Genomic DNA, 25,556 nt, shown 5'->3' with positions numbered 1-25,556 from the left:
TTCTAGATGAGGAAAATGGTTAAATAAATATCTTAACTGACCTTTGCTTTTAACCAACCGAGATTAAATCATGCCACATCCAAAAATTAAAAGAAAACTGATACACAGAAAAATACCAGAAGGAGTTACTAACTTTATAGAATTCTGCGTCATTTTCTAGTGCAAGACTTCTTAATAGGTAATGGGTTTTGCTCTCTGGGTTGCAGTTTAGATTAATTCACACTGAGAGTTTTAAGTCATTTCAAATAAGATGTAGCAGCAACTTCCAAGATTTGTATTGAGCTCTCTGTAAAAACAAAGGATTCTACACACAGAAGAATTTAAAGCAGCATGCCTTTATCAATTGTGGACACAATTAAAATAATTAAGGCAAGGCAGCATAATATTCTAAAAGCAAGAAGGTGAGACTTGTATTTGCTCAACTTTTAAGAACCAAACAAAACCAGTACTTTTCTGCCTACGATATCATTAGTTTTCAAGTATGTAGCCAGCACCCCTTCTGTTTCCAATTTAACATGAAACCCATTAGTGTTTCACTTTAGAATGAGTTCACAGAGTTACTGCACATTAAGGCAGAATTTTAAGTAACTAAATAAATTTGCATTGTACTTGGCACGTAACTAATTCAGAGATCTATGTAGTACACACTGAAAATCTTTACTTGTTCTTTCTTGTAATTTAACTTGGAATCCAATTCTGTTTTGAAATGAAGCACAAATTCGTCACCCAAAGTTACATGAAAGAAGGTTGATATTTTAAACAATGCCTTTTTAAAGTTACCAGATTATAAACTAGTGTTTGAACAGCTTTTAAAAGGCTGAAGCACCTTTCCTCAGGAAAAAAAAAAATAATTAAAAAGAAAGTTAAAAAGTAACAAAAAATGGGAAATCCAGCATCCTCTAGCCTCACAAAAGTGAAGTATCACTGCTGAACAACTTTAAGGCCAGGAAAGAAGTTACTCAAATTAAGAGTAGTGGTTATTCCAAGACCGATTATAAAAAGTGCTAGTGATATAGCTGCAAGTCTATGCCTGAAGAAAGAACAGGAAGATATTCCAGCTCTAGCAACCCACCAGCAACTAGAAGGATACAGATTCAAACTGACAGTATACAGAGATTGATTTTCTGTGTTCAGTCTTCTAGGACAATAAGCATAGAGCCAGAACTAATAATCTTCACAAATAGGCAAGAAAAGAAATTCATGTGTTTGCAGGTTTGGGCTGTGTAGGCATTTATATAACCAAATCAGAACCCCATAAAACATTTCACAGAGTGTTTTGCTGCTACATTTACGCATCATAGAGCAGGTTTCCACAACTATCCGACATTCCACAAATAAGGTACCACTGTAATAATAATATTAAGGGCAAATCTGAAATGAGACGTTAAGTTTTTATTAAAAGTAAAATCTTACAGGGCATAGATCAACCTTTAAAATTTAGAAAACAGAGAAAAAATTAGTAAGGTGGGGTTTTTTATTGCTCTTTTTTAAAGCTCAGAGATGAGAGGAAAATCAAGTAACTGGGGCCAGCAATCACCTCATCATCAGTAAGAACATGGTAAGGAAGATTGCTGAAATCTACACCTTGGGAACTATTTCTTACGTAAGCCAAACAAGATATATTTAAATAAAACCAATTATATCTGATCTGCATTCGCCCACTCTGATACAAATCATTCAACATGCCATCCATCCCCCAGCCATTACTTCCCTCCTACCTTCAAAACTCCCAGCAAACAGGTAAATCCACGTAATGGCTGGGACAAAAAGGACAGTCAGAGAGGCAGCCAGGAATTTCCGTCGCCCTCTGCAGATTCCCAGCATTCTCTCAGGAGTGCAGATTCCCAACCCAGGGCTGTTCCTATGTCGGAAGCAAATAGTCCACAGCCTCCCACATATTACTCCCTGAAAATGAAAGGAAAAAAGGTCTTAGCAGCTTATCTCTCTACAGAAAGGTAGCCTATGTCAGTGCTCCTGAAGATTTAAAAGAACAAGGCTAAAAAACAGGGTTACCACAGTTGTGAAGCAGTACCCATTTTAACATTATCCATGGATATTTTACAAGAAAGCAAGTTTTAGAAATCAGACTAAGATAGTAAATCAACAAAACACATCATAAAAACACACGCAGAGCTAATATTACAAAAAAGACATCACCTTCATTTGTTTTTTCCACTACCCTTTTACCCTACAGAAACTCTGGGTTCTTTGATGCATATGTGTGGTGGTGGCAGTGGGCAGATAAGAAAAAGCTATCTGTATTTCTTCACCTGCTCCCAAAGAGCAAAAGTCACACCAGTGAATCAATGAGCTGGCTGCAGGTGGTCATGCACTCAGGAGTGAACTGAAAAGTAAAGGTAAAGCTTAAGAGCAGAGAGATGTTATGAAAATGGCCCACTTAGCTCATCAAAAAGCAATGCTGATGAACTGCTATATAAAAGTGGAGAAGAGGTTGAGAAAATGGGCAAGGAAGCTTTCTTAGTCACAAAAAGGGATATCAGGAGCTTTTGACTGTATGCTATGAGCAAGAAAGGGATTCTGGAGAGTAACACGGTTTTATGAGGAAGAAAAAGAGTTGTTTAAAACAACTGTTCTACATTGTACAGAGGCCAAGATGACAAAATAATCTGGTAATTTTTATTCATAGGAAAATGAATACTCCCACAGCAGCACAGGCATGCAGGGCATAAAGTTCGCGTTTCACAACTTTTTCTTCTTTTTTTTAAAAGAGAGAAAAGGCTAGTGTTAGACTAGAGAAGTAGGAGAATGAAAGCAAGGTATTAAGTCCATGCGTATTTAGCTAAGGTTTTGTGTGAAAGGGCTTATGTTTTCTAATTAAAATAAATAAATGGCCTACAAGAATGACAGGAAAAGAAATACACTCTCTGGTAGTACAAGGTGTTTAATAACAGAGCCCTCTGGCTTTGTGCTTAGAGTAGCACTAAAGTCGAAATCAGTGCTTAAAGCATTTCTACAACGAAATATTAACAATGCCTACTGTGTGCCTTGAAAATATGTCTGAGTTCTACAGCTCCACATATTTCAGTGAAAGTAAATTCTGAAATCAAATTACAGCAAAAATGAGGATTATAGACAAGAGAAATGGTTTCAGACAAAGAACTCTGTTACTGAAGATACCTGGGTCAGTAATCAGGCAAACTTACAGCTGTTCCTCGACCATTCAATAGGGCCCTCTTTATTACACTACAGTTTAAGAGTCATGATAGTACTCCTGACCTTGCAACTGATAAAATGGACTATAATTTGTCCAGAGTCAGCACAAAAAGCATTCCATTGTGTCAGCTTTTCAACACAATGAATGCTTCACCATAGAGATTTTGCACAAAATATGTGGACAGACTTAATATTAGAGTCACTGTGTTAGTCAGAGACACACATTTGGTAGAGATAAATTGTGTAGAACTCTTATCATTGTTCACCGTGTTTGGATAATGATTACATTTCATTTCTTTTCCTTACATCACATAGCTTGTACAAGTACTCCTAAGAGAATCCGTTACTTGCCTACTTGAAAAACACTGATAATTTTTCTGGCTTCTATGTTTACACTTGCCAGACATGTGTATATTTTGAAGTGCACAGAATCTCTTTAAGTAGGAAACTTCCCCACTCCCCCTTTAAAGTCATGGTGTGCACCAGTGACATCAATCTCTGCATGTAAAAATAAATCCTTGAAAAAATAAACTAATGGGGCTATTCTCAAATAGCCACATCTTGTAATTCAACAGGCACTGGATACATACTGCTCCTATCAATGATACCTGTAAAACACATCGTAAACTCTACATGTTTCTGCAATCCTGCTGTTACAAGTACACTGATAGAAATTTTTGGGATAATGGAACCCAGACTTTGAAACTTGACGTTATAGTGCTGGTATCAGATTAATTCATCCTGGGGCTGCATATTTAAGAAATATTTAATTTTTTCCTATATATCCTTTTATATATCCATGCAAGTTAAGTTTCTAAACACGTTGACATGCAGAATGAAATCCAGCTTTTCTGCCTCAAGAATGTAAGGTACCCAAAACAACTAAGAAAGTATAAGGAATAACATTGAACTCCCTATTCAGCTACACAAAGGAAAGCTAGGAATGTGGCAAAATCATTTTTCTACAAATTGTCACCATTCAGAAAAAACAACCAAATCATTCTGCACGCTCATGCGCATCTTTTACCTAGCTAGGAAGACATTTGGGAAAATCCTAGACAGACAAGTCAACTTGTGATAGATCACCGTAGGAAACACTTAAATATTTCTTTAAATGGTGCTTTAAAAGAGAAGAGTCATATACTTTTTTAAAGTAAATTTCTACTATTTCACTGCCTCCCCAAAGTTGTGAATAGCTTCCCTTGAGTTCGAAATATTAATTTTCAGTGTATAAAAATTATCACACCTGCTGAGTATTTTTCTCTTAGCTTAAAGTAAAAGCTTTGGACTCTATCAGGTACTCATTCTTTTACTCATGAAGATTTTACTTTGCATACCACTGTGAAATAAATTGAAAGAAGATATTGCAGTTCTTTGACTTGAATTTTCTTTCAGCTCAAAAGTGCCAGATTGATATTGGCATGAAAAGGAAGTGGCTGACAAGGGCTGGGGCAAGAGCTGAGCACAGAACAGGGTAGCACTGTGCATAACTTCTAAGAGCTTGCCATTGCCTTTCAGACTTCACCTACATCTACTGCTCCTCAAGCCACAGTCCTACTCGATCTGACTGCTACCTGCCTAAAAAGTCTTAGAAAGCAGTTTCATAGTATAGAATAAAAATTAATCTACTTCAGAAGAGACACTGCTAGCTAAATTCATCTTTTCAGTAATAACAAACACTGTAAGACGATTCACTTCATTTACACAAATCCATGCAGTGTTCCTTCTGACAGCTTTCAGGTTTAATACCTGTGCACAGAAATCAAAGCATGAAATATGTTGGAAGGAGAAAAGAAAAGCTGAGGAAGTAACTGACCAATTTAAGGAGAGGATGTAGGTGCAACACTCAGATCAAAAAACAGCAATCAGCTGCTCTTAATCTGTTGCCCAATTTTAATATTCTCAGATAGATCTAACTGAGCCACATTGAATATGTATGTGCAGCTTTAGCCACCTTTATTGGATTTATCTCAAATCAAGGAAGATAATTCAGCCCAGGAGCAAAAGGGAGTGGTTGGGAGAGCTTCTGGTAAGGCATTTGCAGCTTGAAACATGGTCTCAGCATCACTCCTCCAGACACAATCAGATTTTCTGCCTGTGCTACAGATATAGAAAAGGTGCATTTCAGGATATTCTTCTACCTTGGTCTGCAATTTTTAATGTAGTGAACGTGCTCCAAGAGGGCCATATACTTATACTTTAGAAATTGGCTGAAATAAATAACATCCACAAAAGTTATCTGTATGTACATCATGCACACATGTCTTGCTGTCAGTGAATCAGATGCTCTACATTTCTACAATACACACAGTTCAAGATTTATAGAACCTAATGCACATGTACAGATCAACAGACATTAATACAGCAACCTCAGGCCAGTTCATCTTTGATTACTGCTAATGATGCTACAAAAGGCTACTAACTTGGACAGCGGCTGTGTGAGGGGTCATAGTTGTAATTAAAATAAATTGTGTTTCTCATTACAAAGACTTAGTCATGAGCTTCTTACCACACAGCAACAGTGAACAGGGTAACTCCATTACTCTCATATATGGTCAAATGCATCTATTAACTAAACCACCTTCTTGTGGTTGCTTTGTTTTAAATCAAGGAGTATTTCCTCAGCTAAGTGTGAAGCAGCTCTCAACCTGTATAAGCATCACATATATTAAGGCATGTAATACAACACTAATCACAGTGGTACTCAGTTTCTATTCATTTATTTTTTTAATTACAGCATGAGACAGCTCAACTATGTCAGATGTTCAGCAGTTCAGTGGAACAATGGAAGTAATTATGAAAACAAAAAGCAAACACAATTAACTAGATTTAATGCTCTACTATAAAAACCTTTTCCAAATACTTCATACCTTTCCTTGCATTTGTTACAGTTAATCTTATCCCAGTAATCTTCCATTTGTTTTCATAGTCACTAAAATGAATATATACAGTAAAAGCTACTCATACACCAATCCTGTGCCCTGGCTTTGTTGTGTTTCTTAAATTAATGTTATCTAATTCTTCCTGCTTTTCCACATTTGGAGTTACAGAGTCAATGAACAATTTCTACTGTAAAGTTTTTCCCTTGGCTCTTTGTTAATGTAGCATCTATCCCTTATGAGAAATTTTTCAGCTTTCTGCCAGACTCAAAATACAAATAACCTATAGAAAAAAGCAATATCTTAGCCAATATGTTTCTGTTTTTCTTTAAAATTTTGCTGGTGTGGGGTTATAATGAGTTTACTCCCTGATAGTCAGTTTTTCATCTTGCACCTTTACAGTTTTCCAAGTATGGAAGTTGGTTGTCATATTAAAAGTTTGGTACCATAAAGGCAGGGTGTTTAATAAACCCAGCATTATGAAAGAAAAGATTAAAGGAGTAAACAGTAAATATTTATTTAAATAAATATCCCTTTGTTAATATACTCCACTTCTCAAGTTCTTTGAACAGAAACAGCTTTTTGAAGGAGAATGCCACCTCTACTCTCACCAACCTCTTCTTCTCCACATGGAATAATGAGCTACAGATTCAAATCTAAGTCTCCCTTTGCTCCCAAACTCTGAATTTTCTTGGCATTGGAGATCTTTCCCTGAATCAGACTGCTTAATTCTATGGTGTTGTGATTTTAAAAAAGGGTTTGAAGTAAAATCACGCTCAGCATCCACCTCAGAAGCTCTGTGAAGCCACTTTAAAAGAAAATATTACAGCAGTTTCCAAATGCTACCAAATTTACTCTTTCCTATAAAAGAGCAAATAGCCAATAAGTTGACAGCATAAATGAGCTCTGCCTTGGAATTCTGCTAACTGTTCCAAGGGCACACAGGATTGACATCTTCTTGTATATCTTCCCTCAGTATGTGTCGTAGCTCGAAGAAAATTCCATTAGTGTCCTGTTAATCAAAGTTTTCTAGAAGGTTCCAGCTGTAAGCTACACCACCAGAGGAATGGGAATCAATCCTGACAACAGAGGCGTCACAGATGGAGAGAAGTAAATAAATAATATGCTTTCACATTTTTCCTTTTTAATTCCTATGTATTCTTTAATATGTGCTCACATATACATAACTCTACATGCATTATTAATGGCATTCCTTCTTCCTTCAAAGCCTAGACTGCTGAAAAGCAGGAAAGCCTTCAACTTTAAAAAATACTATCAAGGAATAACACAATTTAAGATCAACAGGATAAGAGTCTTTTTATAAGTCTTCACTAAAATGTCACTGTTAATATGAGGGGGGAGAATCTATCAGTTGAGAAGAGATAGCAGCAACCAAACACAATCACAACAAAGATTAATCTTGACTGTTACTCACATTTCATTTGCAACTCAAGAACGATACTTACTTTCAAAGGAGCTATGAGCTGTGTTTTCAGAGAATTCTGCTTTACTCTACCCCTTCACCTGTATGAGCATATAGCACCAGTATTTCCTAACTCAGTATATCTCAGAACTCAGCACAGTTCAAAGAAAAGTGAAACAGAGCCCAACTCGGTTTGTGTATGACAGAAGTCTAATAGGATACTATATATACACATATTAAGAATACCTTACGATTTGAGATGCCAATATAATTGAATTATAAACATATTAGAGATCATTGCCAACCAATAGTAATAACCTTGATAATCTTTCAATAGTAAAGCAATTCTGCTCCAGAACCACAGCTTACACTCACATTACAGCATTATGACGCATTTGAATTTCAGGCTTAAAAAAAGGACAAAACTCCACTTCTTTCCACATCCAGGCTTCTCCACCTCAAATAATGGCAAGAGGAAGAAGAAAAAGTAACATGCTACCTGTTCTGGGTTGGAGGAAAACACTAGCATGTTACTGCATCATTGTTCTCCCAGCCTCTACACCAGGAAATGTTTCTCCTTCATAATCAAATACCGAAAAGTCATGGGTTTATCCATTCACTAATTCCCTTTCTTAGGTATTGTGTGTACGCAACTACAAAGAAAACAAAATGGTATTTAAATCAGAAGTAGAATGCTAGATGCAACATACGTCCATATGCTACATACAAAGCTGCTCTAATGAAGAAATTGATTAAAGATTCAGAAGAAAGTTTTGCCCATGAGAAAATAATCATTGCTTGAAGTGCTCCTCTCAGACAAAAGAATCCATGTCCAGACCCTAAGAAGCAAAGTCTGACTACAAAAACAAACAAACAAAAAAACAAGAAAAATCCCCCCCCAAAATGGCAAACCTCTCAAGAAGTCAATCAATTCACAACAAATATGGACTAAGAGTCTTAAAATTAATGAACATGAAGTTGAATTTTTAAATAAGCAAAGTTCTCACCTCATCACTACCTATTTCTTAAATACTACAAAATGCACAAGTATGTTGATCAAATTTATATGAAAAAAAATGTAATGAAAAATCAAATAATTGCTGTGAATTTCACATTTGAATGATCAAGGAAACAGCAAAAAGGATAAAACATTTATATGGCCATGATCAAAAGCAAAAGACAAATCCTTCACTATATAGTGCTGCTTCACTAAGCACATCATACATTCTCAAGTTTTTTTATGTTACTACAGAGTATCAAATAGTACCATGAGCTCTGAAGTTTTCTACTGGAATCCTTTTGTGTCTAGGTCCACTATTCATATGCTCTTAAGTATTATACTATCCAGGCAGGCTTCAATTTCCCTAGGCTTCCCCAGGGCTAAGTGGGTTCTATACAAGTTGATGGGAAAGGTGCTTCCCCCCATACTCCTCATTTTTACCTGATATAGGACAGATCTTGAAGAATAACTTTGGTGTCAGTCACTTTTTGAAGTAGGGAAGGCAGCCGTGGATTTACATTATTTCACATGGAACTGTTCTTGAACATTGGAACACTGGAAAGGGCTTGATAAACTAGAATTTATAAATACAGATTTCTCATGGCTTTTCATTTGGCATGACAAAGATAAATGGGGGTATTAGACAAGAATGGCACGAGTTTAATGTAATTACAAAAGGAGTATGAAAGGTGTTATCAAAGCTGAACAAAGCTGTAGAAACTACCCTCAAGAGGAGACGCTGACAAAAACTCTTACTAAAGAATCAAAATTTTTCATGTGTGAAGTTAGCATTTCAACAGAACCATAGAACAGGTTAAGTTGGATGGGACCTCTGGAGGTTCATTTAGACCAGTCCTCTGCACAAAGCAAGATGAATAGTGTTCTTTCAAGCCAATCTGTAATTTGGATAGCTCTTTGCTCTTCACTTAAAAACTATCATCTTAGGGAGGTTTCTATGTTCTTCCTCCACATCTCCTGAAAGCATAGTGATTTTCACGGAGTATTTCACTGCTCCTCTGCATGGGAACTTCAGTCTTTATAATCACTTACTGATCTCATTATCATCATAATTGTTCTCTGAAGTTCCTATAAATCTGCAATTAAATTAAGGTGTGGAAATAATATAAAATATTTAGCAATTCCTCTGTAAGAAAAATTAATAAATTGAAAAGAATGACCTTATTCAAATGCACATAATGCTTCCACTTTTAATTTGTTTATATCTCATCATTTCAAGGCAAAGAGGAGGTTGCCAGATCTTTTTTTAACAAAAGGAAGAGAGGATAATGATAAAACTAAGGGTCAAAGGATGTACAGGACTGTGCAGTTTTGTACATATCATACACAAGAACTTTGTACTGGTTGGATGAGGGAAGGTAAAGAGAATAAAACACCTCTTACTTTATCTCCTAACTTTGCATTTACAATCTAGTATCTTTCAAGACATTTTTACTCCGTGTTGTATGACAATCATTAATATAAATCCACAGCACAAGTAAAGCTAACTGCTCGTAACTTCAGCAGTGAACCTTTTAAGGGTAGGACATAGGCTGGATAAGAGTCTCAAAAGATTTAAGGTGAATGAGGTCCTCACTCTCTAGCCTGTGACTGTTGACCCCAAGGTCAGTGTTTCATCAAGAAGATAAGATATACTTCAATATGTACTGCAACAAATACTAATAATCTCTATAGAACACTACATTTTATGCAGAAGAATTTTCTCAGTTGCTCACAGTGAACTGTCAGTAAGACAGCATGAAAATATAATGAATGTGAAGACAATTCAAGCACATTTCTAAAAATAAAACTTTTTAAAACTTTTTTTTCTTCCTAGGAGATGAAAAAATGCAATTATCTGGAGGGCAACAAAAATAGTCCATGGTATTATAAAAAATGTACCACATTATTATTAGCTATAGCGACTCACACAGATTGGTTGATTGTGACAATAAATTACATAATCCTGTTTTTCAAGATTCACCCATAGCTCTCAGGATACAAGTTGATAGGTCAGGCTTTCCTTACTGCCGATATTATATTAGCTACTTTTCCTATTGACATTATTGCACAGCTGAAAAGGAAGGTAAATCCTTTACTTCCAACACAACAATGAAACCTCATTAGGAATATTTGAAAGTTTAGAGAACACGTTCGAGTCAAATGGTTTGAACTCTAATACTATGTCAGCATTTGCAGTTCACAGTACTAATGTTAACTTTCGGATACATGGCTTAATGGAAAATTAGGGTATTTTTTCACTACTAATTGCTAAGAAAAATACATTGGATATATTTTACAGGCAACTTATAATTTGGTCTTGAAAGGACTGAAGTTCAATTTTCAATTTTTTGAAATTATTTGTCCTAAAAGTTTCAGAATTACAACACTTATTTGGAATTTTATGGAAATGTCAAAGTGTACTTTGTAGTGGCTGTATTTTTTATACCATGCTATTAGAAGAAACTTAACATTTATTTCAGTTATTACAAGTGGCTCTTGTACATGAGGTGATGTCAGCTCAAATGCATGTTTTGCCTATGTTAAGAATGACACAGCTGGAAATTAGGGACAGACCTAACAAGTGATGTAAAACTATTTATACCTCTTCTATAATATGCTAAAAATGTCATCTACAGTCTTGAGAATAGCATGATCTTACACTTGCTGATACTTAGACACAATTTTGTAATTACAGAGCTTTGTAATTATGAGCTACATGGCTGATTTTTTCACCATAACTGCATTTCTTATCTCATACCTAACTCAAGATGTACTCTGTAAAAGTAAAGAAAAATGTGAAGGGGTTTCTTTCAGTAATACGATTTAGGTCCACAGTACATACCATTGACTTCATATTTTTGCCACAGCTTAATTTGATTTAGTTTCTCTAAAATAATGTAATTTTTTTTAATATATAGTATTTATTCCTGAAGCATTGCAACCCAGTAAAACTCTAAACATGGATGTCAATTGTTTTTATTTTGTAAAGTTTATGCACTCTTTTAGTTTTGTGTAAGAAAATAGACTAACACTTTGCATTCAAAAATGTGAAATTTATTCATTTCTAGCTCACATACAGTAGTTAGATTAATTTTTACTCTTTAAACAGACTTGAATAAAGAAACCTGTTAATATTGATTGTTACAGCTGACCTTAAAGTTATACTTCATCTCAACAGCTTGCAAGAGATTTTGAAAGAGAGAGACAGTGAAATGTATTGAAGGCGACAATAAATACCATTTTAAGTAAGAAACTGAAGCTTTAGGTAATTTGAGAGTAGGGCTGAAGACTATAAAGATGTATAGTGAGTGAAAAATAAGGCAGGAAAAATAGTGTTCCTATAAAAGGCTCCTTAAACTGTGGTAATATGTCTTATTTCTGACTAAGCGGTCATTTTAACAAGTATTAGCAGCCTGACAACCTCAGGTGTCTCAAAATTGAAAAAAGTGCTCCCAGTGTTGGGGAAGGAAAGAAGGGGCTGCTGTTCTCATTTTCTTAAATAGCACCTTCACATCAGAGAGCTTTGAAAGTTCCTATCTCAAATTATACCAGCAACTATGAAAACCAGGTATTTTCAGGGTTTTTTTAAATGAAAGCTGAAGTTACATTTGAACTTCTAGAACTGAATTTGACATAAAATGCCACCTCCTCCTGGCTCATAAGAAAATGGTAGGGGTTAGCATTACTATTGCAGGCATTACTGAAAATGCACTTATCTGTTGGAAGAGAGTTCAAACCACTGCTGGCTACTGATCACAACTTCAGGCTGTTATCATGCAGCTGTTAAAATGTCTGAGTTTGATTCAGACAGATACCTACCAGCTGAATCAGGTGTGTTGCATTGTCTTAGAAACACACTGTGGTGACAAACTGTCTATAAATTTTAATAAACAGATGCCTGGAGCAGTTTGCATCTGACCGAGGGAAGAGGTCCTTTAATATTTTAACTCTAGAGTAGACCTTACCAAGCATTCACATGGAAATAAGAACCCATGCTAAGACCTTTTCAGATTAATATTATAAACCTGTAGTATGGAACAAAGCAGAATTTTATGGATGGAATAACGTCTTTTTGTTGTCCAAAAATGCTTCAGAAGAAGTAATTTTCAATGGACCACATATCCTGAAGTATTTTTCTTCATCTTCAAAGGTACTTTCAGTAATATGATAAAGCACTGTACATGTCATTCTTCTACTACTTGAAGTGATGCTCACAATTACACAAAAGAGTTCAGGAGGAAAACCGGCTTTTGCACAAAAATGATAGCAGGATTTTCTCATGGCTTGAAAAATTGTGTAATACTGATATAGTCTTTGGGATAATATGATTTTACTATTTGTGATACTAAAATTGTTTAGCAGTATAAACAGGGGTTTTTTAGGTATTCTCAGTCTTCATTTGAAAGTCTCAATCTTTTTTAGCATTTATAACATTCTTTTAACATACCCTGTATTAAGACACCAGAATTGCTAAATTAATTGTCACAATATTTAAATGTCTTCGGGACTCCTTGGTTCTTTGGAATAAAAAAATTAAGAATTTAAGGAAATTTGAGTTTACTAGTTATATGGCAAGTCAATGATAAAGTTAGGAGAAGCATCTAAAAAGCCTAATTGCAGTGAAAATATCTCACCTAAGCAACACCTCAGTCCTCATTAATATTTTACCACAGTAGCTCAATAACATTGCCTAAGTGCCACTAATAAAGATTAATGAATCAGATCTACTCATTTTGTGTATTTTTAAAATTTATTTATTTTCATAATGACATGCTGGATTTTCTGTTTAGTTTTTCTTGCCATCTGTGAGGTTAAGAGATTTTGGATAAGAGTATCTAAAATTGTGTGAGTAATATGAAACACTTGGACAAAAAAAAATTCAAAAGTTTATGGGGAAAACGTTCAGTCAGCATACTATCAGCAGTAACATTACCAACTGAAAGCCTAGAGCTACCATTACACATGTCCAAGAAATTCAGTCTCTGTTCCTTTTGGTGAAACAGGTAGTTTCTGCTCCCACTGAGAAAGAAGTCAATGAGTGAATTTACATCAGCATTTTAGTTCCGAGGAAGAATACCTTCATCCCCTTTGGCACCATCTCCACATTCCTGCTTACTCTGGGCTGAGCTACATGACTGAGGAGTCTAAGAGGGCACAAACTGAATACCCTCAGGACATATCAAAACCAGAAGATGCATTCCAGAGTGCATGCTAAAGGATGCTATAGATCCTGAGCTACTGGGACATGACTGTAACTAGCCCGCTACAAGAACGTTGAATGAATGCAGCCTCTGTATTAGGTCCTCAGCACCAATTCTACTCTACAAATCCACTTTTGCTGGGCCTCAGTACTTGCTACCATGGACAAAGCTGTACCTCATCATTCTGCAGAAAAAGATTAAGCCACACAAAATGTGATGTGAACTGAAAAAAACAAATTTCATGTAGTGGTATTAATGAGGAACAATTCACAGGCTGTGGCACTGTCAGGAAAATCAACAGCTGTGATCAAATGCAAGTTTTTTCTTCATCTAAAAATTAGGCTATAGAAGAATTCCTTTTTTATCATCTCATTCATAACCTGTCTTATGTTGAAGCATGAGAGCTCAGCTAATTAGGTACTAGATAAGGTAGCTTATTTGGGGCATTTTCCTGCTTTTGCATTTACAGTAGGAAAAAGAGGTAAAGATAAATTACCTATTTAATGTCAACACTTTTTTCCCCCCTCAAATCTACAATTCTAAACAGTTATTTCCTCAAAGGTGGCAATGAAAGGAATTAGATGTATTCTAACTTTCAGTGCTTCAGAGCAATTTTTTAACTAAGGCAGACTGAAATTACACATCCTGATGTTGTAGTTCTAAATGCTTCCAAGAAAATAAACCACTTTCAACTAAACGGGTGCTCCATTTAAAAGTCAGCTATATAATTCCATCAAGTGCTTGCATTTTTCATCAAGGCACACTGAAGCGCTGCAATGCCAAAGTCAGACAGCAGATGTCACACTGCTTAGCAAGATGACTTCAAGAGCAGAATCGTCCCTGATGCCTCAAGCAAAGGGGAAAGGCGAGTGAGAATGAATAAATCTCTCTGACAACGGCAGGCAATAAAAAGTAATGACACACATTTTCCAGTTGCAGAAAAACATACTGTGGCCAGGCAGTGGAAGAGAAGTTTCACTGAATCCTAAAAGTGAGTGGCTGGCTTACCCACATAGTGCAAGTAACAGTTAACACTGTGCAAAAAAACCCTTCCTTGCAGTTAAAATAGCAATATTTCTACTTATTTCCTCCTCACAATGCAGAAACTTCTTGCATAACTATGTCTATGGGCATTACCATGGGAGGACTAGGTATGACAAGTGGCGTGAAAACAACAGAAGTTCTTGCCCCTGTAGACCTTGTGATCTAAAATTATCCAGAAAGAAAATACTCCCATCTTTCATAGTACAGAGTTATCAAGGCAGATTTATGTGCCTTGTCTATAATCAGACTAAGTCTACTACGTGAGCTGAAAAATGGATTCTGAAGACCAAGTCCACCACCTTTACCGGAAGTTATTCCTCTTTAAAAGCATTACTACCACAGATCCTTCATGCCATGATCAGACCCTCTTTCCCAGTTTAACAAGAATCTACAGGCTCAGGCTGTCTCTCTCTCATCAACCCATTTTTAGCAGCACAGTTGAGCCCCATAAAGAGTGAAAAATTAACAACTGAGAAGACACCTTGTCTTAGTTCTCCTTTGTTTTCTTGTAGTCAACTAACTTTTTGAAGAGATGGTCATTTTGGGTTGATATTTTTTAGGAAGTTCTCAGCGTCACAAGAGTCAGTACATTTTTTTTCCTGTCAAACATTTTTAAACTTAGGAAGGTCTAGGGCTTTTTTTCAGAAATTTATTTTGCAGTCCTATGATCTGGCATGTGCCCAAGTATTTAGGGCTGAATTACAGCTCTGGGAAATAAACAAAACATCATTTCCAAAAGAAAAGACAGTTTTCACAGCGCTTTACAGATGTATTGAGGGATAAATTCCAGCTTTAACCAGTTGGTCAGTCCAACACTATCCAACACCTGCAGTCCAAAACAAAAAAAAACAAAACATAAAACCACAACAAACACCAAACCAAAATGAAAACCAAAAAACCAAACCAACAAAAGAAAATTCTTCTAGGACAGAAAACACTTGCAAAACAGCTGTCTATTATGTTCTTAAAAAAAAAGTAAAAGAAACATATTCTTCTTGAGCTGGGGGAGAGGCAGGGCTGCAGGCTAGACAGCCTCTATACTAAGGATAATGAAGGTCTGACCTTTCCTCCTTTTCCTGTCCATCCCTACTCAGTTTTGCAAAAGAAGCCCATGCAGATCTAGATTTTACCTGCCTACTCATGTCCTTTCCACTGACAACACACATTCTTACAATATTTAAAAATCAGTTTTAATGATCTTGTTCTTGCCTTCCAGTTTTATGTGGGTTGATATAAGTTGACACTGGTCACATCATGCGTATGAATAGGAACAGGAGAACGCGTCTCATGCTTATGTGCATGAAGAATTTCAGAACTAGCACAAAGCAATTTCATTTTACATTTTTGCTCTACAGACATGGAAATAGATGAGATGTTGTAAGTTGTGGAACTGAGTTTCACAATTTAGGTTTTATGAACATACACATAAATTACCTTATTTGTTTAAAAGTCTCATGTTTTTAGGACACAGCAACAGAGCTGCAATGTGAGATTTTTGAAAGAGAAAGAGAAGGAAGTGAAGTCTCATACATGATTGTACATATGTACAACCCCAAGCACTCATGCTAGTATCACTTTTCCTGAGATAGCATCAGACTTCGTTCTGCAGAGAATTACAGAAAGGCAGAGTACAGCCCAAATAGGTGTTCCGCAAATAAAACACTGTAGTAAGGGAATAAGAGTAGCACTATCTTTCATTACCCAAAGAGAGTGATGGAAAAAGGAACAACGATGCAGACAAAGCTGATAGCAATGACCTTACAAGCTGCTGCCAAGTCAAAAAGATCTCTGTAATGTCCACAGATCATTAAAAATCACTGCTTTCATTGGTAACTGGCAACTGCAAATCAGAGAGACATTCTTTTATGCTAACTCAGTTCATACTTTCCCCCCACTCACTTGATACTATGATTATTAGCTTAGACTCCCATAATTCTCACATTTAGGCAGCAGGAAATTGTTATCTGAACCAGTGGGTGCATCATTCACCTTCAAATCCTTCATGGAGAGAGAGCAATGGCTGAGAGATACCCCATTGCTTTTTAGGAAGGCAGCGGAAAAATCAAAATGCAAAATAAAGAAATAAAAGAAAGATGGAAACCTAGATTCAAATTATATCTACCTTTAAAAATCCACCTTAAAAAAGTCCTATTCATTTTGTCATTCTTTGGCTTTGCAGATACAGTATGTGGTAATTATAGTATAGGTGCAAAATGAACTATTTTTTAAAAGGTTGTAATTTAGAAGCAGATATTATCTGAAGTCTAAAATAAAACACTGGGTTTTTTTTAATTCTGATTTACCACTGTGGGATGTCTACCTTTTAGTAAACCCACTTTTGTAAAGAATGAGAAAGATGTGACTGGACAGGGTGCTAGATAATCTCATCTAGGCTCCCTTTTCCATGAAAGCTTGGATCAGATGACTTTCTGAGGTCCTTTGCAACTTGGGCTGTTCAATTAACAAAAATGCCCATTTTCTATTAAATACCAGGAGTTCCAGATTTGGAGACTTTCACAGAAGTTATGTGTACTCAATACTTTGTAAATCAAGGTCTTACCATATCTCAAATTCAGAATCAAAATTAATACAGCTACAATTAGCAACTAGCTTCAGATACGTAGGTTTTAAGATGCTACGACCTAAATTATAATTCAAAAATAGGACCCAGAAGGAAAAGGTCATACCAATGAGACACTCTTTTTTTTAAAGACAGGGCTTGTAGAAGCATTATAAACATATTTTACTACTTTATTTTAATTTTAATGTGTGTGTGTATATATATATACATACACACACACACAGCTTTCAGCTGTCTCCGTATTTATTGTTTGGCAAATGGCAAGAGTTTGGGAAAGGAAAAGAAAGACCTGAGCTCCAATACAGTTTGCTTCATCACTTACTAGCAGTAATCTTAGCCCAGGAAAAGCAAAGTCTAATTATAATACACAAGGTTCTGTAAACAGGAAAAATAGCCAACAAAACCCATAGCCTACTACCACTGACATATATAAACAAGAAACAAGAACAATCTATAAAATAGAACACAAATTTCAAGCATTCCCTTCATCTCCCCTCTAAAAAAAAAACAAAAAACAACAAAACAATTCAACTGATTTCACTTTCTTATCACAAATTTCTTTAGGAAAACAATCAACCAGCTAACACAAAACAGACCAAAGAAACAGAACATTCACGACCCCAACAAAAAGCCAAAGCCAGAAAATCACATCATTGTAAATGACTGAGCCAGCTACCTTCAAGTGATTAGCTGTTATTGCAGAATAGGTATTACGACTCACATTTCTAGAACTGACAACACCTCTCAGGAAAAAAAAAATAAATATAAGCATCCTCCAATGTCTTTGCAAGAAAAAGCTCTTTTTCCCATATATTATCTACTCTGCTTATGTATGTAATATACACACACTCTTCCTCTGTCTCTTGGACCATTTAATTACAATGTAAGCTAATGAAGTCACTGTCTCCTACTTTTTTCTTTGTTCACAATGCTTTTACAAGGATCATAAAGATACTCTTTTTCCAGGCAAAAAAATAATTCCAATTAAGAAAGGGCCAGAAAAGATAAATACAGAAAGCACTACATGGGAATTTCTTCAAGTGCAGTGCTTGTCATGTGGCAACATGGACTTGTCAGTTCATTGGATGCACCGCATTATTAAAGCGGTATTTTCTAAACAGAGGAAGGACAGGGGAGAAGGGGAACAGTGCAGTGACTCCTCTGGCTGAGATCCAACAAAACAGTGCATACACCTACAGCTGTTATGACATATCTCTTCTCCTCAAAGACTAGAGAATTCAAAGGGATTATGGACCTGGTGTATTTTGGCAAAAGCCGCTGTTGAATTCCCTGCAATCAATTAAATGTGTAGAGATCTGTAATAGGACTATGAAGAACAGTCTGAATGACGTAAGAATAAAAATGTATGCATTCTGAAATCACTAAAAGAAATACTCAAAGAAGGAATAAGAGGTGTCACATGTTGATGGGCACCCCCCACCAGGTATCAGCTGCACTTCCATATGCAGTTTCTCATGAGGTCTCATTTTGCAAAATAAAAAGGCCATAATCAAACCTTTAAGAGAAGATGACAGGAAGATAAAGAACAGAGCTATAGAGCTATAAACCACCCTGACAAGGTGGCAGAAGGACAGTGGGGAAATCAGTCAGTTGCCTACTGACTTACAGAGATGGTACAGAATGAAAAGGCTAAAATTGCAATCACTGTGAACTCCTAAAGAGTACAAAAGGTACAGTCAAAAAACACCATGTGATCACCAATCAAGAAAAAAACAGCAGATATTATGAGGACTTAATAGCTGGCATCTTTTACTCTTCCTGTCACTGTAAGTAATCCTTGGCCCATCATTTAGCTACACATCTTGGTGCTTCAGATGTGTAAGAGAACAAAAACAATGAAAAAAATAGTGTGAGAAAGAAAAACACATTCTGTGAAAGCAAAATCACCTTACCCTTCTAGAAGGTTTCCACATTAAATTTTGTTACACTGGTTGGAAAAATTGTAAATGCTTGTGGTCCCATGCCAGGGCACTGAAAAAAGTTATAGAATGCTTAGTTCATAGTACTAAGCTTAGTACCATCCTTCTGTCCTTTGATGCACAAATCAAGTGCTTGAGGATGCTGAATGATACGATACCATTCCCAAAAGCATGCTTACTGCATAGTGTCATGTGAAAACACATGCCACATGATCAAATAATTATGCCTATTCATCCTACATGCTGGGTTTTTAATAATTAGGGAAATCTGTTCACAAACAGTAAAAAAGAGCTACATGTCACTCAAGTATAAACACTCCTGTCATGCAAGTCTTTTATTGCTGTCTTCTACAAAATGAACCACTGGGAAAGGATAAAGCAACTTAATGTCCTACAGTCAATAAAAGCCATCAGCTACTAGTACTAATGCAGTAATTGCTTTTTCTCACACATGGTAGTCTCTACTAGTAAAACCCCATACATAAATACCAAAACCGAGCACAGTCTTCCCTCCAGTGGCAACAGTATGAGATTTGTGATGCATGTAGATTCAAGTCCTACCCCTGCTGTTGCTGTGAAATTCCATACAGTCATGGTGAACAAGAGTGACAACCATGCAGCAGACACAGATTTGTTACACTTCAGTCCCTGCTTAACAGCAATCTGAGAAACATTTCTGCTCACCCTTCCAGTTCATACCCTCCAGAGAAGGAACCATGCTTACAAATATAACATCAAATATGCACTTGATGCTATTATTGAAGTTTTTCCTGCTGTAAGCACCTACAGCGAATGGTTGCATTTGATGGAATGGTAATGACTTTTAAGTAAACAATAATGCTGGCCTCAATGAACCTGCAAGTTGAAAGACAACACAAAGGGAGTCAATTTTCCATAGCTGAAAAGCAGTAGATGCAAAAATTGTGGAAACATTGATAAATAAAGCATGTTATTATATAAGTAGCCTTGTACACTGTAAATACTTGATGCATGGTTAGTACTTTAACAGCATGCACATTAAGCATTACTGTTTGAAGTTTCAGCTCAATAAATTACAGCTCCAATACTCTGCCTCTTTTAAGAGGGTTTTTTCCTTCAAAAAGTATTACAATGTAGGATAAGGCACCATTTCATTAACATGCAAGTGTTTAAAGTAATAATAATGAGCTAACATAGTCCCGGTTTGCAACACAGACATTTTTATTTTATTTAAACAACAACAACAAAAAAGTTGGGCAAGAAAAAAGAGCCTTAAGATAAAAGAAGCAGACTATGTTTGCTCTAATGGGAGGTAAAGAAAGAACAAAGGAACTTCTGACCTCAGGCACAGCCAAAAATAAAAGGAGTAATGTGGCTTCTTTCCTCACACAATTGCTGACTATGTATTCATTTATTCCCATTACATATCATTCAGACATGCAAAGGAGCTGGTAATTTCTTCAGGGGAGATTTTTGCTATGTTATTTATTAGGTAGGAAATATTTCCTGACACATGCTGAATTTTTGACAGGCTTACTCAGTTTTGACTCAGCCTTTTGATAATTACACAGCAACAGTGCCTATGAATGCAAGTAATTTCTGTTTGCTTTTTATGCTGTGATTATCCCAGAGTTCTCCTGATAGTACTTACTGAGTCATTTCAAATACTATTCATTTTTTAAAACCTCTACCTATTCATACTACTTAGGGTTTTTAAGCCTGTTTGTTTGTTTTGTCTTAATCTCAAATAATGGCTAGATATTTAACATCAACGAAAATGGCTGTGCAGTGATTAATGGCATTGCATAAATCCTCTGTAAGCAGAAATTGTATGTGCTTCTCCATGCATTATACCTCAACATTCTCTGCTACTACATTCCACAATGGAGAGATGCACAGCTCCTAAGGTGACAAGACAGTTTTCTCTTTCTAAATTAGCTAGTTTCGGTCAACGTAGAAATAAGATTGTCTTGGCATTTTTTATACTTCTTCTGGTCATGTTTCTCTCATAGTGTTAAATACTAGATTCATAATGTTAAGTACCTTTTTACAATTATGCAAAGTTCTTGCAATGCTTGGCATTTTTGTGGAATAGCAGCTTGCCTTTTCCCCCTTGTCCCAGACATGAACAGTTTGTAGGTTCTTGTGCTGTATTTAGTAAAGAAGGCAGAAAAAAAAAATTGACACCACAGTGCACATGGGGTAGGTCTCCTTCCAGTGGCCATAGGAACACTGCCAGAAGAGATGCTGCCCATTTGGTACCTGGTATTGAACCCATTCTGCTAATTTTAGTAAGCTGACATTGGCCCTCCATTTTCACAGGAAGACATGCACAAGACAGGCTGCTCACCACACAACTTGGCACAACACACTGACATGGTGAAGCCAAAGACATTTCCGATGTTTGTTCTTAAAGACACAGCATAGGAACTTTAGTCAAAATCTGAAGTTTCATGAACATGAAGCTTCCTGAGATAAATGTGCCACATATGCAACTGTTCAAAAACTAATTTGATTATGACTTCTTCTGTATGTATCTCAAACATCAAGTCCAAACTCTAACATTTGCATTGATTTGTTACCTAGCACAGCACTCAGGAATCAGGAAAACACTGCAGTATGTAAGTTAATTGATAAAGTTTGTAGCTCTAGATCAGGCTTTATTAAGTGTGCCTGACAGTATAAAAAGAAGTGCAAGAAAACTAAAACTGTGCAAAGCAAAACACCTGCATCTTTGATGACAGAAGAGGCCTGGCTCCTGTAACATGCTGTGCCACTAAACCTGAACTATGGTCATGAAATGTTGAGCTTAATCCCCCTATCCTTGATGACTTGGAGTGGGTACATTGTGTATCTTCTTTGACCTCTGTTTGCTTTCGTTTGCATTAAAATGTAATTTGTAGGAGAACAGCATGCATATAGGTATCAAAACATAACAAAAGAGTTCAAGTTTCTTTTCAAAGCAACACTAAGAAATCAGCATGAAACCACAAAGAAAATGAAGTACTCTAGCAAGCAGTTAGGTAATTTGAAGGTTAGAACATGACTGAAAAAGACATAACTTTTAAAAGTAACTTTTAAAGGTGTCACCTTAGGTCATTTGCTTGAGAACAATCTTATACATAACCACTTTTTCCCCTTTTTTTCTTTTTGACATAATGAAACATTTTTAGTCTCTCAACTCCTATGGCACAGTGGAAGGAAACAAAGGTGAGACAGCAATAACGGAAAATGGAAAAGAAACTAAAGAGGAGCAGGATACCAAGAAGAGCATGACAGATGCTCTAGCCATTTGTCAGCACTCCCTCTTAGGTACAGAGACTGAGGGGCAAGGACACCTTAGGCATGACACATAAGCACTGCAGCTAGCTAGAGCATTGACAAAGTGATTTTTCAAACAGCCAGTCTTCTGTGATCTCCCAGCAAATAAGAGATCATTATCAAAAGCAGCTCAGCTCTGGGAATGGAGAGGCACTGACAGGCCAGAGTAATAATGATCCCATTCTAGCTGCCTTCATTGCGATAGGCAAGTTGCATCGCACATTGGAAGAACACACTGAACAGTCCAGCATATTTGTTACTCTTACACAGTGAGTTAAATAACGATTCCTCAAACCAGTGGTGCAGTCTTTGGCACCCATGGCACATAACAGACATCTTTGATATTACAGAAATTATACAAAAACATCTCCCAGTGTTTAGTTTTGGTAAGTTTTGATGAGTTTAAGAGTATACTGTGTCTGCATGCAATCCCTCCACATATAGCTCCTGCGTTTCTTATTCAACCTTCAGATCTGCCTAACCTAAGCAAGGGAAGAAATTACTTACGTCTCACAATGCTCATGGCTAAGGTCAGCATTTGTATCATGCTGATGCAAGATGGTCATATGTCAACAATCTCAAAAAGCAGACTTAACATTGTGTTGCAGTGGTGGCAAGAGTCTCAACATTAAATTTTGCAAATTTAGGAAATTCACATATAATACTATGTATTGCAGTTACACATTGTGGGGTTTACTTGCAAGAGCTGTATTTTTAGCAAACTGGCTGCTTGTCATGGACATTAAAACTTCTCCAGCTAGGAGCAAAAATTCCAGACAGTAATTTTTAATCTATTCCAAATTCTTTTTTAAGTGGTGGGAAGATAAATGGGTAATACAGGCAGTTGTTTTAACTTGCAGTACCATTTCTCCCATTATGCCAACTGCAGCGGGGATCAGTAGCCAGTTTTCTGCATTGAGCAGAAGACACCTGCCATCCTCTTCTCTGTGTCTGCACAAGCTCTCTGTGCTGAGAAGAAGATGGTGTATTCTGCTGCTGGCAGCTCCAGGGGGAAATTGTCTGCTGCTTTGTGTGGGATAGCAGACAGTATAACCATTGTGGAGATCCCAAAACATAGATACTACTTCTGTGGCTTCTGAAGTTACATCACTGTGATTAAAAAAAGGCTGGTAGCTGCATACAAATCTTTCCAGCTCAAATTGTTGGCTCATTTCCAGTTCAGTTCAGTAACTGCTGGAAGGCCATACCTCCAACAGATGTTATTTTTTTTTTCTTTTCTTTATAACAAAGCTTTCAATCAGTGTTAACTATCTCACATGAGCATTTTGACTGTGACATACCTCTACATTCTGCGTAGGACCTTCCATTAACAAAAATCAGTGACTGCAGCTACACTACTGTACACCAGCAGAATTTCTTGTCCATCTTTATTGCCTTATTGTATTTTCCTGTGCTTCACCCCTTCACTCTTGCAAGTAGCAGTAATAAATGTTGTAGCTGTAACTCTCTGTGACAATACTATATTTAAAGTTGCATCTTTTCAAAGTGTGTCTTGGAGACATGATATATATTAAACAAAGTACTTCTGGCATGGATGGAGCAGTCTGTCCTTCTTAGTCAAGCGAATAGAACAGCATTTGAAACAAACCCACTGAATACAGGAAAACCCTGTTTCTGCATTTCATGAGGAGACAGTGAGCATGAATCATAAAGTGCAAATTATGGGGCATGTTATTGTACCTTGGGTGTGTGCAGAATGGGGATGATACCACAACACGCAAGAACACAGGCAGTGTAATAGTGGATATGTTTCTATTTGGAGTCTTTGTCCTGGAGAAATACCATACTGCTTTAATAAATGATGCATTTTCCATATGAAGTCCATAATCTTCAATTTTCAAATTGTTCCAATATGTCTCCTATGGCAATTCCTAGCAACAACTCTTCCAGCTTTCAGTAGAAAAAGCAACTGCCAACTATGTCGGCAACACAGTTCAAAGAGTCGGCCTTGAACCTGCAAATAAAACTATGCATGTGTCTTCTCTGTCTCCTACCTAAACTAAAAGGCTTGGCATTACCTAGTGTCAGTGCAGCCCTTTTCATCAGCTCTGAAAGAAGATTAGAGCAGGAACTCCCAATGGATCATCAAAACAAGCCTGAAAATACACTAGATTTGGCTCTACACAGCTGTATTTTTCAACAATGCAACTAGAGATTTAGGCCAGTCCTTGAGAAAAAAGCTTTTTTACCACTGAGGCAATTTCACAGCTGTAGTTAAGCTAAAGAGAAAAAAAACAAAACAAAAACAAAACAACAAAAAAAAGGGGGGGGGGAAGAAAAGCAGCCAGGGGGAAAAGATATTGCTAAATTCAAATCATGTTGTCATTTACCTGACATTTTACATGGTTTTCACAGCCATGTTGTAACACTGAAATTTACAAATTTTTTTGTACAGATTGCAAACCTCAGTGAAGAAAACTAGACCAAGTTTTCCTTGCTGTTGATGAGGTTGTCAAGTCTAGAACAGGAGTTAGAAGCAGGTACACCCAACCCCAGTATCTCTAGTGCTAGGTAGAAGGATACTGAGATGGTCCTACCTTCAGAATACTGAAATTGCAGCAGGTACCAGAATTTTATTTTCTTCATTTTCCACAATGTCTTACCAGTTCTGATACTAAAAAGGAACTATTTCTACAAAACCTTTGAAAACTAAATATAAATATGTATAATGTACACATGGAAATATATTCACCTTAATTTACATGAATACACGTATTTTTGTCCATAATAGAAGAGTTCACGCTTTAATGCCAGGACACTCCTAGACCTTGTTTTTTAGTAGGCTGGTGTGGGTAGTGACATGGGAGCATCCTCCTTCAAAAGAATAACACCTAGAACAGGGGAAGAAAAAGGCCAGCTTTCCTGACTCCCTTCCCCACTTTGTCCTAATTAAAGATAGCTTTAATTTTAACTGGTTCTACACTGCAGTCAGATTTGGGGCACACAAATAAAAAGACAGGATTGAAATGCAGTGGCTCTACCCTAAGCAGGAG

General features: G+C 36.5%; 1 protein-coding gene across 1 annotated transcript in view; it reads right to left on the bottom strand.

The window, feature by feature from the left end:
* Positions 1-1,892, bottom strand: part of LARGE (like-glycosyltransferase) — a 198,577-nt gene extending 196,685 nt beyond the window's left edge. The window contains exon 1 of the mRNA XM_010005777.1: positions 1,719-1,892. Coding sequence (XP_010004079.1) covers positions 1,719-1,824 — 106 coding nt within the window. The 5' untranslated portion in view covers positions 1,825-1,892. The remainder of the gene's footprint in view (positions 1-1,718) is intronic.
* Positions 1,893-25,556: the final 23,664 nt, after the last annotated feature.

Source organism: Chaetura pelagica, unplaced genomic scaffold (assembly GCF_000747805.2).
Source record: "Chaetura pelagica isolate M959 unplaced genomic scaffold, ChaPel_1.0 scaffold79, whole genome shotgun sequence".
NCBI classification, from domain to species: domain Eukaryota; kingdom Metazoa; phylum Chordata; class Aves; order Apodiformes; family Apodidae; genus Chaetura; species Chaetura pelagica.
This window is presented reverse-complemented; position numbering and strand designations above follow the sequence as displayed.